At 33.2% G+C, this 18,223-nt stretch overlaps 2 protein-coding genes across 6 annotated transcripts in view; one reads left to right on the top strand and one right to left on the bottom strand.

The window, feature by feature from the left end:
• Window positions 1–14,116, top strand: part of LOC115215711 (cytoplasmic phosphatidylinositol transfer protein 1) — a 71,235-nt gene extending 57,119 nt beyond the window's left edge. The window contains exons 9-10 of the mRNA XM_029785003.2: window positions 6,011–6,074; window positions 11,480–14,116. Coding sequence (XP_029640863.1) covers window positions 6,011–6,074; window positions 11,480–11,574 — 159 coding nt within the window. The 3' untranslated portion in view covers window positions 11,575–14,116. The remainder of the gene's footprint in view (window positions 1–6,010; window positions 6,075–11,479) is intronic.
• Window positions 14,117–15,927: 1,811 nt separating this feature from the next.
• The window catches only part of LOC115215928 (6-pyruvoyl tetrahydrobiopterin synthase), a 19,776-nt gene continuing 17,480 nt past the window's right edge, over window positions 15,928–18,223 (bottom strand). For 2 of the 5 annotated variants that reach the window (XR_003882022.2, XR_005000623.1), the window contains exon 8: window positions 16,398–16,714. The gene's annotated coding sequence lies outside the window, so the exon portion shown is untranslated. Of the gene's footprint in view, window positions 16,333–16,397; window positions 16,715–18,213 lie in introns of those variants that run through there. The other 3 variants (XM_029785288.2, XM_036505861.1, XR_005000624.1) reach the window with 2 other exon arrangements.

Genomic DNA, 18,223 nt, shown 5'->3' with positions numbered 1-18,223 from the left:
CCAGATTCCAAAAGTGGCAGGAGGAAATGATGTTAAAACTTAAGTAAATAAGTTATTTTTTATTAGACATAACCAGTCCAGGAACCTTTTCATACCACCTCGTACATACACACACAGACACATTATAAATATATATATATATATATATATATAAACTCTGCCAGATCAGATTGGAGTCTGGTTCGCCAGACCTCAGTCAAATCGTCCAACCCATGCTAGCATGGAAAGTGGATGTTAAACGATGATGATGATATATATAATGAAGGTTAAAGTGTTGGTTTGTAGTATGTTATTTGTATGGGTTTTATGGTTAATTTTGCTTGCTTACAGAGCCTCGGTGAAAGAAATAATTAGGCAATAAACAAAATTAATCTTGTGGGCAATAAATTACAAGATTTCAATGTATTATTGGGAATAAGAAATTGTGGCTATGTTGCACATATATAAATGTGTGTGTGTGTGTGTGTGTGTGTATATATAAAATCATCTGTGTGCTATACTTAATGTGTATACACACACACATATATATATATACATACATACGTATACACACACATGCATACACTGTTGATTAGTAAACATCCTGATATAACATCTCTTATTGACACGCTGTGTTCAAAATGCTATAAATATCAGGAGATGAAAAATCAGCCCACTGGGAATGTCAGATGCATTTCAGCCTTTTGGGGCCTTTTCAGTGTTTACCACCAACCAGCCAGCCATATGCTTGGATAAGAATTTATTACCTCCAATATAGGAAACAAAGAACAAAACAGTAACTGGTTGAATAGAAATGTAGTATATGCAATTGAGGCAGTATTTAATTAAAATAGCCACCTATGACATACCATTTCCTGTAGTATTTCTCCTAAGATAATATCTCTTATGAATGAATATACTGTGTTAAAAATGCAATTTACACACAAATATACATGTCTATCAAATCCACTTGCAAGGCTTTGGTTGGGCTGGAACTATAGTAGAAAACACTTGCCCAAGTTGCCACACAATGGGACTGAACCCAGAACCACTTAGTTAGGAAGCAAGCTACTTCTCCTGTAATTTGATGAGAAAGAATTTTATTCTTCACTTGAAAAATAAGATACTGGAATCTGATCTTTGGTAGTTTTGAATTCATTGAAATGGTAAGAATAACCTGAATATATTAGAAAATTACTATTTTTAAATCTCACGAGAGATATTCAACAACAGTACTTTGGAGTAAAGATTGTTTGCCAACATAACATGGCAGTCCTCATTTAGGACGAATATTGCTGTAATTTAGCCCCAGGAGACATCATCTCCAGTTGGCTATACGACATGATCTGTGTCCTTATATTTTTGAACAAGGGACTCTAGCACCCCCACTCAGCTCAAAACAATACCTGTGTATTGCGATTTCCAGGTGATTTCCCTTCATCAGCACAGAATAATTGTTCAGCTAGATGTGGCACTGCCAAATTCCTATTCGGAATATATAGTTTTCAAAAAAATAAGTTTTCAAAAATATAAGGACACAGATCATGTATAGCCAGCTGAATTACAGCAACACTCATCCTAAACCAGGACTGCCATGTTATGTTGGCAAACAATCTTTTTACTACAACCTGAATATGTTTTACTCTTTTAATATCAGTTGTTTGTGGACAGGATTTACTAATGAAGTTTTTCAATATCTCAAAATAAAAACAAAACAAGCTTCCTGAATCATTTTATTTATATTAAATGAAATGTTCATATAATTTTTTTATGAAAAATCTTAAAAAAACATATATAATTAACAGAAATTGACATCGTTTGCATCTACAATTAATTGATCAATTTCCACTTCTGTGTTTTGAAAAGTTATGTAATTATCCAGTATGCAATTAACTGGAATTGACTGCAGTAACATAGTATAAGGTATTAATTGTTACTAATTAGTAGCAAGATATTTGTTAGCACCAAAATACTCAAGTTGTAATTAAATGCAATTGATACTAATCAGAATAAGAATTTAGAATAATTTGGCCAAACTCATTTTAGGCTTCACATGTTGGTATGTGAATATCAGATGTTGGTATGTGAGGATTGTTTTAACAAACTGATGTTGATACAATTCAAAATAAAGAAAATTATTTATTTTTTAGATATTAGTATGGCTATGTGGTTTAGCAAGTTTTCTTCCCAACAACATGGTTTCAGGTTCAGTTCCACATCTTGGGCAAATGTCTTGCACTATACCTCCAGGCTAACCAAAGCTGTTTAAGTGGATTTAGTGGACACACAGTCAAAAAAGCCTGTTTTGTGTATGTGTGTGTGTGTGTTGGATTGGCACAAGGATCTGTTTGGTTTTTGTTGACACTAAACTTCAAGCACTGTATTTAGTGGCTTACTGCAGCCTGTCCCTTATGCATGTATACTTGTTAGAGACTTCACGCTCCCTAATGTAGTTCAACACGAATTTGTAATAAGGCAGGTTCTATTTTGTGTGCTTGAAAGTGGAGAACCAAAATGAACATTATCTACACCTTGTATTTCTTTTTATTTAAAAAAAAAAAAGGCAAGGAAATGGAAAAAACTTGTAGGAAAATGTACGCTGTGTATGGAGAGGATGCTGTTTGGGAAGATTTGTGCCAGATGTGGTTTTCAATATTTTGATCAAAAAATATTTTCAGCTGATGATGCATCTTGCTTTGGCTGACTGATTGAGATTAACAGTGACAACATGAAGGAATTAGTCAATACCAACTACCGTTATATGATCAGGATGGTTGCAGATATTCTCCAAATATCTAAACTGTGTGCTGGAATTGGTGCCAACTTCATTATGTCAGCAGGCTTGATCTTTGGGTCCCACATCAATTGGATAAAGCTAACCTTGTGCAACAGATTTCCATCTGTGATTCATTGCAGAAATGTGAAGAAAGTGATCTTTCTTTCAGAAGAGAATAGTGACAAAGGACAAAAGATGGATTGTCTATAACAATATGAGGCACAAACAATTATGAAGTAAGCATGGTGAACCACAAAGAAGCTTACACTTTTAATTTGGTAGGATTAGGTTATTTTTTTTGTCAAGCTTCATCCCAAGGACAGAACCTTTGATTTGGATATACGAAGGGGTGCTGAAAAGTTTCTGGCTTTAAGGATATTGCAAAAGGTTTGGTTGGAGGCCCAACTTTCCAAGTTCTTTTACAGAGCTTAGAAAATTTGAAGGACCATTGCAATAATTATGTGAATCTGAGAAGGGAATATGTTAAATAAAATCATAATTCAATGATCTTCTCGTATTTTCTTTTACCCAAAGCTTTTCAGAACCCCTTTGTGTACTGTGACCAACTGGACAAATTAAATGCAGCAATCTACCAGAAGTGTCCAGCGTTTGCTTATTGTAGGGCACTGCAGCAATGCCAGATTGCACATTTCTTTATAGATGTGATAGAAGTTACTGAGACTTGACTGGGAAAGCTTTACCATACACTCCATATTTTTGTGGCCTTCTGTCTTCAGATTTCCATCTGTTTTGGTCTCTTCTAAATTAATTGAATGGACATGCCTTTTACTCTGAGAAGGATGGAAAAATTCACTTAGAATTGTTTTTGGTCAGTAAAGATAGGAAATTCTTTGAGCAGGAACACTAAATCTGCCAACAAGATGGCAGAAGATACTGGAAAGAAATTGGAATTATGTCACTGATTGTGTTTAAAACTTGTGTTGTTTTCATTTAAAAGACTGGACACTTTTTGATCAAACCAAAATATATATGTGTGTGTATGTCTGCTTAGTGCCTTGTCTCGACAGTGTACACTAGTTGGAATGAGTACCACCAGCATACAAGCAATGTTTTTTGTTTCTAGACTTTCATGAAAATATTATCTTGCTTAGAAACAGGAAGGGTATCAAGCCATAGAAAAAAAACCTGTCTCAGCAGAGTCTGTCTGACCCATGCTCGGATAGAAAAGTAGATTGTAAAACAATGATATACTGACATTAAAACTAACAATACAGTTTATATTAATTCTCTGTAGCAACAATAAAAAGCAAATAGTATTATTCCTTCCACTACAGAACTATAGTTTGAATTTGTGCCCTTTAAATAAATAATTTAGTGTACTTTCTTTCTCTCATTCCAACTGGGGTAGCCATGTATATCCTCTGCTGCAAGACACCTGTTTCTGTCTGTCTATCATGCTTTAATTTTTCATCACATCTCCTTCAATACCAAAACCCCTCTCAGTGGAAGGTTCATGTCTTGCAAGTTACTTGGTGACCTTGCTGGTTCTGGTGCCACATAAAAGCACTTAGTACACTCTGTAAAATAGTTGGCATTAGGAAGGACATTTGGCCATAGAAACCCTGCCAAAACACGATTGCAGCTCAGCACACTCTTCTGACTTGTCACCTCCCGTCAAATCCTCTGACCCATGCCAGCATGGTGGAAGGTGGACGTCAAATGACGAGGACTTGTAGTTCAGTCCTTTCATCTCCACACACTGGTTACATTCATCCTTTATGTTTCTGTTATTGTTCCCTGACGACAATGACAAACACGATTTAGTCCAACAAACCTTATTTTAAATGTTTCATATCTCATGCAAGTCCATACATCTTATCTAATTCGATTTAGTAATTAGATATACTAATTATATAACTTACAGCTTGATAGTATCAATAGATTTAAGCAGATTATAGCTGAATTTCTTTAATCTTTTACTGTTATCTCTGAGAATTAATTGCAGTCCTGTATGAGATTAAATCTATCAATGTGACTTAAAAGATTGCTATAAAAATTACCTCTTGAAGGAAGCTGTGTGATTATCAGCAGGCTTTGTAGCTGCTCTCATTCTGAACTATTTCATATTAATGAGAAGAAAACATGGACTATGTTCTGTGTGTGTGTGTGTGTGTGTGTGTGTGTATAATGTATATGCCTGTATGTATATAAACACATCACACACACACACGGAGATATAAATATATTTTTTTAAATATTCACTTAGGAAGCCTAGCTGATGAGCTTCAAGTATCAATTCGGCACATGAAGCAAGATCAATTGCTACTGGGATATCTGCCCTCCTCTTTGTATTTTTACAAATGGGAAGACTATTTCTAAATATATTTGCTACACTCTCTGTGCATGTTTTCATATAGTCAGAGATGCATGGTTTTGGAGAGTTTTAACTCTTCTTCCAAGCAAACAGGTACATACTGTACCCTGACTTTTAATAAATATATATATATAAATAAATAAATAAAAATTCGAAGTTACAATCACCATTTTCTTTGAAAAAGTTTTATAAACATGTGCTCTACTAAATGTATTTAGTAATCCATCAGTTTAATGTTAAATTGTCATAAATATATTACTTGACATATTGTGTGTGTGTTTGGATATATATATATATAGAGAGAGAGAGAGAGTAAAGTTTATTTGCCAACATATCGTGGCAGTCCTGAAAAGAACTGTTTTTTTTACTTTTTCACCCCAGAAAACCATCTTTTTGAGCTGGTTTATTGACACATGGTCTGCGTCCAAGACATATTGTAAGTATGGGTGGGGGCCTACTACTCCGATCTAGGTGTTGGCAGTACCAGCAGGCCAATGGTTTCTGGGTAATTTCCTTTCTGTGGTATTGGACAGCAGTACTACAGTGCCTGGCTAGAGACAGCAGCCGACCTTTCTCACAGTATATACCTATCGAAGTGATGGTCAGTCGCTGATGTTGTAAGGAGGAAAATATATATATGCATCTGACTGGCCTTCGTGCTGGTGACATGTAAAAAGCACCCACTACACTCTTGGAGTGGTTGAAATTAGGAAGGGTATCCAGCTGTAGAGACCTTGCCAGATCAAATTGGAGCCTGGTGCAGCCTTCTGGCTCGTCAGTCTTCAGTCAAACCATCCAACCCATGCCAGCATGGAAAGCGGATGTTAAACGACGATGATGATAACACACACACACACACACACACACACATAAATGTATGATATTTAATAAATCTATTTCTATATTGTTTCTATTTTCAGGCGATTCGTGATATTTTGTTGCTTGGTCATCGGCAAGCAGTTGCCTGGCTTGATGAATGGTTTGGTAAGATAACCACACATTCTCTCTCTCTCCTTCCCCTCCTCTCTCTAATGTATATGAGTGTTGCCTTTTGTACAAGTGTCTAATGACTCTTATGTCAGCTTTGTGAAGATGTTCTCATACAGCTGAGCAAACACAATTTTCCTAATTATTGTTATTCATTCCCAGGATAAACATTTTGTTATTTCTTGAGTTGAGAGTTGTCTTAATAATGTGCTACTTTCTTGTCCACCAAGATCCCACCCTGATATGTTCTTATTTGGAATGGGTTTGCTTATCTATATATAAGACTATACTAAGGGTAATAAGAAATATTAGAAATTTCTACTACCAGTGGCCTAGCGTGTAAAAGTTTAGTCAATAGACTATATATTATTCATATAAATACAGTATACATTTAAACACATAAGAGGTATCCATCACAGGACTCCTTGCATGCTAGAAAGAACTGTTAAATTCCAACCCACTATTAGGAATAAAACTTCGAAGGGAATGAAAAATAAAAACATTTACCATCTAACTCCTGGACCATGGTTTCTGCTTGACAAAAACTTGTGATGTCACGGATATAGTCTGGCCATATACTTTTCTTTATAACTGTTCTTTCTAGTATGCAAGGAGTCCTATGATGGATGCCTCTTATGTGTTTAAATGTACACTGTATTTATATGTATAAGACTATACTATATATATATATATATATATACACTAGTGGTGGTGGTGATTGTGTTTATGTTATGATAGAAACTCATGTGCACTCATGCATTATATGTCCTCATCTTGTTTATTGCTAACACAACGTTTCTGTTGATATACCATCCAACCTTCATCAGGTGTCTTGGGGAAATTTCAAACCTTGGTTCTCGTTCCTAAGGTATTTTTTCAATGTTGTTATTATTATTCAGGTCACTCTTAACCACTAAGCATATGGGGTAGTGGTTAAGAGTGCAGGCTACTAACCCCAAAATTCCAAGTTTGATTCCAGGCAGTGACCTGAATAATAATAATAATAATCATTATCATCATTTAATGTTCATTTTCCATGCTAGCATGGGTTGGACGGCTCGGCCGGGATCTGGGAAGCCAGGAGGCTGCACCAGGCACCAGTCTGACCTGGCAGTGTTTTTACAGCAGGATGCCCTTCCTAACGCCAACCACTCCATGAGCGTAGTGGGTGATTTTTATGTGCCACCGGCACAGGGACCAGAGGAAGCTGGTAATGGTCACGATCAGTTGGTGCTTTTTACGTGCCACCAGCACAGACACCAGTCAAGGTGGCGCTGGCATCAGTCACGTTCAGATGGTGCTTTTTACATGCCACTGGCAGTTATGACAACTACAATTTCTATTTGATTTTTATCGAAAATACCTTAGGAATGAGAACCCAGGTTCAAAATTTTCCCAACACAACTGATGAAGGCAAGAGGATATATCAGCTGAAACATTGTGCTAGCAACAAACAAGATGAGGACAAATATCTGTCAAATGTAAATAATGTAAATATATATATATATATATATATAGTACATAATGTGAGTATATTTATATATAAATATTGTAAATCCTTGAGTATAATACGCAGGGGATTTTTAGGGGCTGTACCTCTGAAAAACCTAAACCTTGTGTATAATATACACCTTTTTAACTGGAGTCGTGCGTAATTAAGCCACCAGCACCTAGTCGAACAAACACTTCCATGCATGCATAATACAATAATGGTGATGTTCTTAACTGTTATATGGGAATGTAAATATGTTTGGAAATTGTTTTTGTTACATGTTTTTCTGTGTTCTGAATACTTTTATTTTAATAAATGTTGCTTACTGCAAGTTATGCATGATTCGTTGCTTTCAGGCTTAGCTTAAGGTATTTTCGCACCCAACATCACAAAATGTGCCTGAATAAACATTGCCGGACAGCAAATAGAGACTTGGACATTGCTTAGAAAATATTTTTCATTTTTAACCTTGAATATAGTATGCACTAGAGATTTTGATCTTTAAATTTTGGGGAAAAAATGCAGATTATACTCGAGGATTTACACTATATATATATATATATATATATATATATATATACACATACCACAAAGTAAGTTAGGGGTTATGGATACAACCCACTAAGGGATAGTATTTATCCAACATACTGTTGGTAAAGTACCCAAATTCTTAATACATAAATGTTTTTAATTGCAATGCAATTAACTTACTTATTGTATTAAACGGGTGAAGGTAAATAAATATTTTATCGTTAATTTATAATACAAATAAGAAAATGGAGAAACAATTTAGTTTGTTCATCAACTTTCGAATATTAGAATGTTGAATTATTTATTCATTTAACAAAATGAGAACCTTAATAGCATACATATATACCTTATAATTCAATACATATAAGATAAGAATACAAATTATAAAAATCATAATATAAATTATTGAAATCATTAAAATCACTCCTTACAGCTGTTTCAGCTTATGGTTAAAAGTAGTTTTTTAAATTTTTATTGCCTATAGTTGTCAATTATATTGAGGTTGTAGGCATTTAAAAATAGGGTACTTATATATATAACCATAGGCCTCGCCTGAGATTATAAAGAACTCCAAAAATATTAATACATGAAACAGGATACACGTATAATTTAATATATATAAAAATATGAACAAATATCCATATAGACTTATATATATATACACATATACATACATAAGCGGTGTGTATATACTTATACATGAGTAAAAATACATAAATAAACACAATTAAACAATAGGTCCAAGTAAATAGACCATTTGTCATATACATATATATAAATATACTGGAGTGCTTATTTATGTATTTTTACACATGAATAAGTATATACACTCTGCTTATGTATGTATATGTGTATATATGTATAAGTCTATATGGATATTTGTTCATATTTTTATATATATTAAATTATACGTGTATCCTGTTTCATGTATTAATATTTTTGGAGTTCTTTATAATCTCTGACAAGGCCTATGGTTATATATATAAGTACCCTATTTTTAAATGCCTACAACCTCAATATAATTGACAACTATAGGCAATAAAAATATAAAAAAACTACTTTTAACCATAGGCTGAAACAGCTGTAAGGAGTGATTTTAATGATTTCAATAATTTATATTATGATTTTTATAATTTGTATTCTTATCTTACATGTATTGAATTATAAGGTATATATGTATGCTATTAAGGTTCTCATTTCGTTAAATGAATAAATAATTCAACATTCTAATATCCGAAATTTGATGAACAAACTAAATTGTTTCTCCATTTTCTTATTTGTATTATAAATTAACGATAAAATATTTATTTACCTTGGTGTTCCGGGCATTGTCAGTAGAATGGGTTGGGTTGCGGTTATGACCAAGTGTAATGGTATCTATGCTAAATATGTATGTGTGTGATTATTTGTATTAGTAGAGTTGTAGTTATGTGAGTTTTGATAGTAAAGAGAGAGCTTTTGCTTATTCGAGGCTGCGACAATAGATTCAAAGTTAGGTGAGTTTGAATAAGATAGTTTCAGGGTGGATCTATTAAAGATAGAGTGATATTTATGTTGTCGAGGGAAGTTAGTCTAGTATTCTAAAGAAGGATTTAGCTAGGTTCTTAACGTTAAGTGAGAATGGTGATGTGTACCATAAAATGGAGTGACCGCCACTTCTTTTTAGGGACTCTGGGAATAGAGGTATCTAAACTGTTAGATAAATGAGTGTTATCTAACTTTTTGTGTAGGGTGTGTGATAAGCGAGGCCTGTTATTGTTAGTTGTTTTATTTGTTTTAGTATTTGACCTATTGTTAAATGAATGTGTGTGGGGTCTACATTGTCTGGATGCATGTGTATGACCTATTTCTAGGTCAGTTTAAATACAAACCTTGAATCTGCTACACTCTATATAAATTCCCTACTGGGAATGACCAACTTTAAGAGAATCTTACATTGCTTATAAACTCTATATCGCTGTTGGACTTTTGGATTTTACTCAAAGGATATTGGAATATTACACATATATACCATTATGCCTATAAAACGGATTTACGAATTCAATAACTATACATACCATGCATATCTTACATCTATTTTCTTTCTTCCACCTCACTCTCTATTTGTATCACATTGAAACTAACTATGACTTAATTTTTCCTCTCCGATGAAGGGATATTATTAATTAATATCCTAGAAACAGCTGTAAGACCTATCTATAAATGCTCTAATATCTATACAGCCTTGTTTTTTTTTATCTCATTATGCAAAACTTTCATATATATATATATAATGTATATAATGTGAATATATATATTCACATTATGTGCATTATATATACATGTGTGTAACGTGATTATAGCTTTTTCAAATCATTAACTGTAACTTTGATAGGTTTCGGCCAGTATAGGCCCAGGCTATGTCTAACTCAATAGCACCACCTGTATACTCTGATATTAACTAAAATGCAAGTGACTATTGAGATAAGAAGAAGAAGAAAGTGTAGGTTTGAATTGTTAACAATTTAAAACTATGCATCACAAGCTTCCATAAGAGCAAAATTACTGACCAAATCCTGAAATTAATGGTCATCATTTACTATTTCTGTAAGAGCGAAATCCCATAACCTGAGGATCCTTGTACTACAATGTCTCTTATCAAACTGAATTGTATGTTTTTAATGGACAATGGGTTTATTATTTAGTGATTATTATTGTTTAGTCTTTTAGTTGTATTTTTGCAATGGCAGAATTGTAGTAAAGATTATTTGCCAACATAACATGGCAGTCCTGGTTCAGGACGAATGTTGCTGTAATTTAGCCCCAGGTGACATCGTCTCCAGCTGGCTATACGACACGATCTGTGTCCTTATATTTTCAAACAAGGGAATCTAGCACCCCCACTCAGCTCACAACAATATCTGTGTATCGTGATTTCCGGGTGTATCGCAAGTGGGGGTGCTAGATTTCCTTGTTCAAAAGTATAAGGACACAGATCGTGTCATATAGCCAGCTGAAGTTGATGTCTCCTGGGGCTAAATTACAGCAACATTCATCCTAAATGAGGACTGCCATGTTATGTTGGCAAACAATCTTTACTCCAAAGTACTGTTGCTGAATATCTCTCATTGTGAGATTTAAAAATAGTAATTTTCTAATGGCAGAATTGTTAGTCAGAAAAAAATGCCTTGTGGTATTTGTTTCAATTCTTTGCATCCTGATTTCAGATCCTACCAAGGACAACTTTGCCTTTCGTCCCTCGAGGGTTGAGGGTGGGGTGGTGGTCAGTAAAATAAAGTACCAGTCATGTACTGGAGTTAATGGGTTTTCACTAACTTTATCCCTCAAAATTGCTTGCTTTGTGCCAAAATCTGATTATTGCTATTATTCTTATTATTAGGAATGAGTCTAGAAGACTTGCGAGAATATGAAGCTAAAATGCAGGAAGAAACTAACAAGAAACTTGGAGTTGCAGATGTCGAAAGCCCACAATGAATGAAGAAATGTTATAATTCTACAAAATTCGATCAAAAAGATAAAAAAGAAAAAAAAACGGAAAAATTACCAAAGAACAAGTGAGAAATGTTGCTAAATGTCTGTATATTTATTTCTCTTCTACCTTAAACTTCTCTAGCCGTCTTATGTGCCACAGTAAGGAGTTGGAATGTTATTTATTCCTGTCTTAGATTTTGAGAGATGGGTTTATTTTTGAAGCAATTTGCATATAAACAGTAATATTTTATTCTGATTACTTGGTGCCATAATGTTTTTAGAATGGAAACCTAGCAGATCTCTGCCCACATAACAAATTGGAAAATTTACAAAAGGGGAAAAATACTCATTTTATTGCTTTTATTTACTTTTAACAATTAGAAAATGAAATGGTTTAAATATGATAATTGTTTTTAATAATGAAAGCTGTTATGTTCTGAAACCAGCTTTTAAACAAAACATGGTAAAACAATAATTTTGGGGTAGATTTTGTTGAAAATCACAACTCTCTTTGAGAAAAATCTTTTTGAAAATAAGTCTTTACCTTTTGAATAAGAAAAGTGAAAGGCTACCAAAGGATTTTTAACATAAAATTTACTATTTCTTTTAGTTTTATCTACTTTGATTTCTGTTAAAAATTAATTATTCCATGTCACTCACAGTTTCTAAATTTTTATAATGTAACTTATTAAAAATATTTAACGAAATGACAAAATTGATTGGTCAGAGAAAGTGGCCTTATATAAAGTACATAAATGATTAGAAATGGATTCAGAGGTTGGCATCTTCAGTCCTTAGTGTTTACTAAACAACTTGGTTTGTGAGTGAATCAGTTAAATATATTCCTCTACTTTAACTCTTCGTTAGTATAATTAGTGGTGGCCAAGGCAAGACCTTATGAACTTTTGCTCAAAAACAAAATGATATTATATATATATGTGTGTGTATATATATATAAATAGACTCATTGACTGTGTTCTCATTGCTTGCCAAATGTTACCTGTCATCCTGACAGGTACCAGTATTATGGTTACTTCATGACAAATTGTACACCCATCTCATTTAACTAATTAATGATCCCAAAACACTGTCAAATAAATTATTCATCAAAATATTATCCGATATTATAATTAAAGGAAAAAAAAAAACGGAAAAAAAATTGTTTTGAAGCAGTTTATCTCAGGAGCAGAAAGTGCGAAGATTTTCTTGCATAAAACATATTTTTAATCACTTTCTCTTGATATTTTTACTTTGAATGGATGGTCAGCGGATAGTGTGAAAAGCAACACCCACATATATAAATAACATCCATCAATATCTATCTATCTATATATAATGTGTATGTGTCAAACACTCATTTCTATATTTGTAATATTTTCAAATGTTTATTAAAGCAGGGTAACAATGGCCTGGACTGATTATTCAATACTAATTTCTATTATTGTCAAAACTAAAGTGTTGTTGTCACGTTGTCATTCTTTGATTCACTTCTAACAATACACTTTTAACATTTGGCCACAATCATTGTATTCTCTGCAAAATGTCTTCCCAGCATTGTTTTCTCTGTAAACATTTCCAGGCATTTTGCTATATATTTATCATAAATGTCATTATTATTATTATTATTATTTAAGGCGGTGAGCTGGCAGAATGGATAGCACACCAGACAAAATACTTAGTGGCATTTCATCTGGCTTTACATTCTGAGTTCAAATTCCACCATGGTTGACTTTACCTTTTATTCTTTTGGGGTCAATAAGATAAAGTACCAGACATGTACTGGTGTTGATGAAATCAGCTATGCCCTCCCACCAAAATTTCAAGCTTTGTGAGTAGAAAGGATTGTTATCCAGCCAGTGAACTGACAGAATTGTTAAAACATTGGACAAAAGGCCCATTGGCATTTCTTGCAGTTCTTTACATTCTGAGTTCAAATTTCACCAAGGTTGATTTTGTTTTTCATCCTTTTGATAAAATAAATACCAGTCATGTACTGGTCTCAGTTTAATTGACTCTCATGTCCCCAAATTTCGACCTGTGTTAAAAATTATCATCACCATCCTCATTAGGGCAGCAAGCTGGCAGACTCATTAGCATGTCAGACTAATTTCTTAACAGCATTTCATCCAGCTGTTTTATCCTGAGTTCAAATCCTGCCAAGATCAAATTTGCCTTTCATCCTTTCGGGGTCAATAAACCACCAGCCAAGTATTGGGGTCAGTGTAATTGACTTGGTCCTCCACCCAATCAAAATTGCTGGCCTTGTGCCTAAATTATAATCATTATGACTGTTGTGTCTTTGATGACTGGGTGTTTGAATTTGCTCCATGTTAACATTCCTGCCAAAACTGTCTTAAATCTCTTAAGTTTCTTTTGACCTTTTATGATAAAAAAATCTTTTATTATTACCATTTATACAGAGGTGACATTGTGAGTTCAGTTTTCAATTGTTTCGAGATCTTTGATGTCCATTATTCAAATTTGACAATATAACTGATGGTTATGATTTAGGAGTTTCAACATTAAATGTAAAGTTGACAAAAAACAAAATCAACAAAAAAAAAATGAATAAAATGGTTTAGTTTGTTCACATATACACGTACTTGATGGTAACCTGTTTTTTTTAAATTGCATACAATTAAAAAAATGAATAAAGTTCTGCTATTTGTGTCTTCAAAGAAGAGTTGATTTTCTTCTACTGGTTTCAATTACTGGGTTGCAGTGCCTTCTGGAGTTTTATGCATTTGTTTTGGCCCCTATTTCAGTCAGATATTTTTTTTATTGAATCACTAAGTTATCCTTATCAACACCATCAGTAAACATAAACACATAATAATAACACACACAATGGGTTTCCAAAGTTTCTGTTGACTAAATTCAACATAGAAGACTCGCATACAAATGTTTATTTTTATGTCACCTTTACGAAAACCGTACATATCTCTATGAGATATTTAGAAATTTAATATTTCTAATTTTGGTGATCAGTGAATAAACTTCACTGAAAAAAAAAAAAAAAAAAATATATATATATATATATTTTTACGAAGTCTAGACAGATATCTTCAGCTAGCAGGCCTCTGCTACTCTAGACCGATGATGGGCAAAGACCCAGAAACATGCGTGTCTCTAGATGCAGGCCTAGCTGTTGGGGGTATTTGTCTCCCCTTCGTAAATATATAAGGACACAGGAAATGTATCAAGGCCAACAGGAAGCGTCGATGCTTCCTAGGGCTAAACAGCAGTGGTGTAATTCCCTTACAGGACTGTCACGTTAAGTTGACAGTATACAACCACTCTAAATTGTTTTTATTATAAGCAAATATTTATTATACTTTTAGAAGAAAGGATGTCTGTAACTTTGAAGTTTTGACCTGCCAGTCTTCGCCAAACTGCCCGACAAAGGCTAGCAGCTAATACTTCAGTCTTCTTCTGAACGTATGCATATGACTTGTACTTATCTCATATTTGATTATCAAAGCCTTATATTTCTATTTCTTGGCTGTGAACTTCATTACTTGGCATATAAGTCAGCAGTCTTGCCTAAGCACACCTTTCTTTAATTATTTCTACTAAATGAAAGAATATCATCAGAATTATAACTAATTCTAGGAAAGTTGGCTTTTTTTTTCTTCCATATCTTTTGGTGTAAACAAACTAAATGAGAAGCTTTTTAACTTTTAAATAATATAAACTGGTATTATTTCTGTACTCATTACCAAAAATGAACTAATTAAGGTAGTTTAATTTAAACTGATAAGAGAATGGTTAGGAAATAATGTGTTAAGCATAGGTTTTATACCTCAACAATCATTTTGTCTCGAGAATAAATCAATCAAAATAGCAGAAATAAATAATTTATCCAGTTCTGCTTTGAGCAGTGGTTCCCAACTGATTTTTGGCCATGCCACACTGAATCATTTATTAGGATATGTTTATAGGCAGGGTGGTTTAAATATCTGAGAGAAATGAAGAGCTCTGCAGGGTGTCCACCTCAGACTCTGGGCAGACATATACAGTTGGTGCTTAAGCTGAGTTAAACAAATTTTGGGTTTCAACTAAAGAAAAACACTTGAAATTATTATTTTTCTTGTTTTGGAAAATAAAACTGTAATCATCCCTAACCCCATTTCCCTTTTATTTGCATGATTTATGTAACACCAAAAGAATTCTTAACTGCATCAGTCACAACTGTAATTAAATGACCTCCTTCCCAAACGATCACATCTTGTTACACATTTATGCAAATACTTCCATCTATCCTAATTTGTAAAGTCATCTGAAATATTTGGTCCTATGCTGCCCCCCCCCACTCCTCCTCCAACCAAACACAGCAATACTAAAGAAACCAACCCAAAGCAGAAACGTCTACGAGGTTATTTGATCTGCTAAAAATATCAACTAAATCTCCCTGAAATAAGGAAAGCTAATTGACCCCAAAAGATAATGTAATTTTGCATACCTTCTTCTAAAAAGACAGCACAGCAGTCACGTTTCTGCTCTGCCAGAGGAAAAGATTTTTGTATTCTCATCCAAGTTATCCATGTTTTACTGGTGTTTAATCTTTGACGTCACACCTTGTTTAAGATATCATTGTGTTCAAGGGGTTTGTTTGTAGAAGTTAACTAATATTATTGTTAAAAAGGAAGAAACTAACAAAAACATACTCCTACATGATTCCTAGAGAGTTCACTGGTTGTAATGAGATCTGTTCTGCAGCCAGTAAGCCATCATCTTTCAAAGACATCCATCTAATTCTCTCTAAGACAATAAAGAAATCAATAATGCATGGATGTTATTTAAAACACATGAAGACAAAAGACAGATTGGGTCTTTAAAATATGTTTTATACAATAAACAATGAAATTCAACATTTTATATACAAACTTACATGTGTATATGTATGCATGTATATATATATATATATATAGACAGAGAAAGAGTAAAATGATTAGTGTTGGGGAGTGGAGCATCCAATATTTAGGACAAAGTCTTTCTCCAGGTTTAAGAGTGACTGGCAATTTCATTTAAGTCTTTCTGTTACTTTTTTTCCAAGTAATAAAAGTCTTGCCTGTGTTAAACAACCACCAGTCTCCTTGGATTCTGTTTTATCCGATACACAAATACCTTGCAAACTGGTTTTCTTATTCCAGAAGGGACAATTCAATATGAAAACAAAATTTATATTTAAACAGATTTGTGAAAAATCAAAAAATAGCAAACCCTTCACTGCACATTACAAACACAAAATGTTTGTAAAACAAGACAGTCAGAAAATTGTACAACACAGAACTTATTTTAATTTTAAATACTGTTCATATTATTATTATTAACTTTTCACAAACCCAAATTATTTCCTACTTCATTAATGACTTTCTCATCCTTTCTGTTAATTATTCTTGTTTAATTGTAATTATTTGTGGAATGAGAATTTAAAGCTTTCTGTATTGTTAATGGGTTAATTACACCAATATTTCTGATGATTATTAAACATTATCAGTATTAATTAAAATAAACTATTTTCATTGAAATTTACATAAAAATCAGAATTTGATTTGTTGAATGAGTCTTGGACAATGGAAGATAAATAATGGTCAGTAGATTAGATCTTGGCACAGCATTATTTTTGGGTCCAAGACATTTCACAATCAAATGGCTTAGTCCACCTGTCTATACAAAGAAGTAGCAAAGAAGACAGCACTGTAAAGCTCTGTTAATTTGCAATGTTGTTCTGCCCCTGAACTTTTGGTCTGGTTGACATATACATTGTTAATGCTTCCCCTTGTTTTGGAGATACATTTCATAACCATGGAACAATATGCAACATTTCTCTCACAGGCCAGTTCTAGGTTTTCATGGCAGTGTTTTTCAATCAGAGTATTTTGATGACTTGGCACACATTTTGAAAGACTTAAATTGGGGATGTCACTAATTACGACAAATCATTTGAAATGAAATTAGTGAAAAGGAATGTCTAAATCAGGGCTCTACATAATTAGAGGTAATTTTAAATTGTTACAAATCTTTAAAATATTCTAAAACTTCCTCTGGAAGTGCTTAAAATCTACTTCAAAAACTCCAAACAAAGAAAATAAATCTATTTAGATCAGTTAATCAAAATAAAAATCAGCTGCTGAAAATGAATTTTTACATTTGTCACGCATTCAGAATAGTTTATTATCTATGAAGAAAATACTTTAAGCTGGAGTTTGCATCACCTCACAAAGAAGATAATGAAAATGATTCTGGTAATCTTAAATAAGTTTTCATACAATGACATGAAGAAATATACAGGTGTGGCTTCCTATTGTCACCTTTTACAGATCATGAAATGGAATGAACACAGCACATCAGTGCCCCCACTCATCATCTGGTTAAGTAACTGAGTTTTAAAAGGAAAATAATTGGAATTCTGACAGAGAAGAAATGAGGACTTGAGAGATGGGACGTGAAGCAGTTATTATATGGAGCAGATAGTCTGTCATAAATGTCATGTATAAGAATATCCTAAATACATCATTATAAAAGGTAACAACTTTTAGATGAAATATTAAACAAAACAAAAGAAGTATTTAAAATTGTTAGGTTCAAATTGAAAACACAGGACTTACTTGTTGAAAATTATGAAACAAAGCAATTCAACCTATATTTG

The sequence above is a fragment of the Octopus sinensis genome, linkage group LG9 (genome assembly GCF_006345805.1).
Source record: "Octopus sinensis linkage group LG9, ASM634580v1, whole genome shotgun sequence".
Taxonomy (NCBI): Eukaryota; Metazoa; Mollusca; class Cephalopoda; order Octopoda; family Octopodidae; genus Octopus; species Octopus sinensis.
This window is presented reverse-complemented; position numbering and strand designations above follow the sequence as displayed.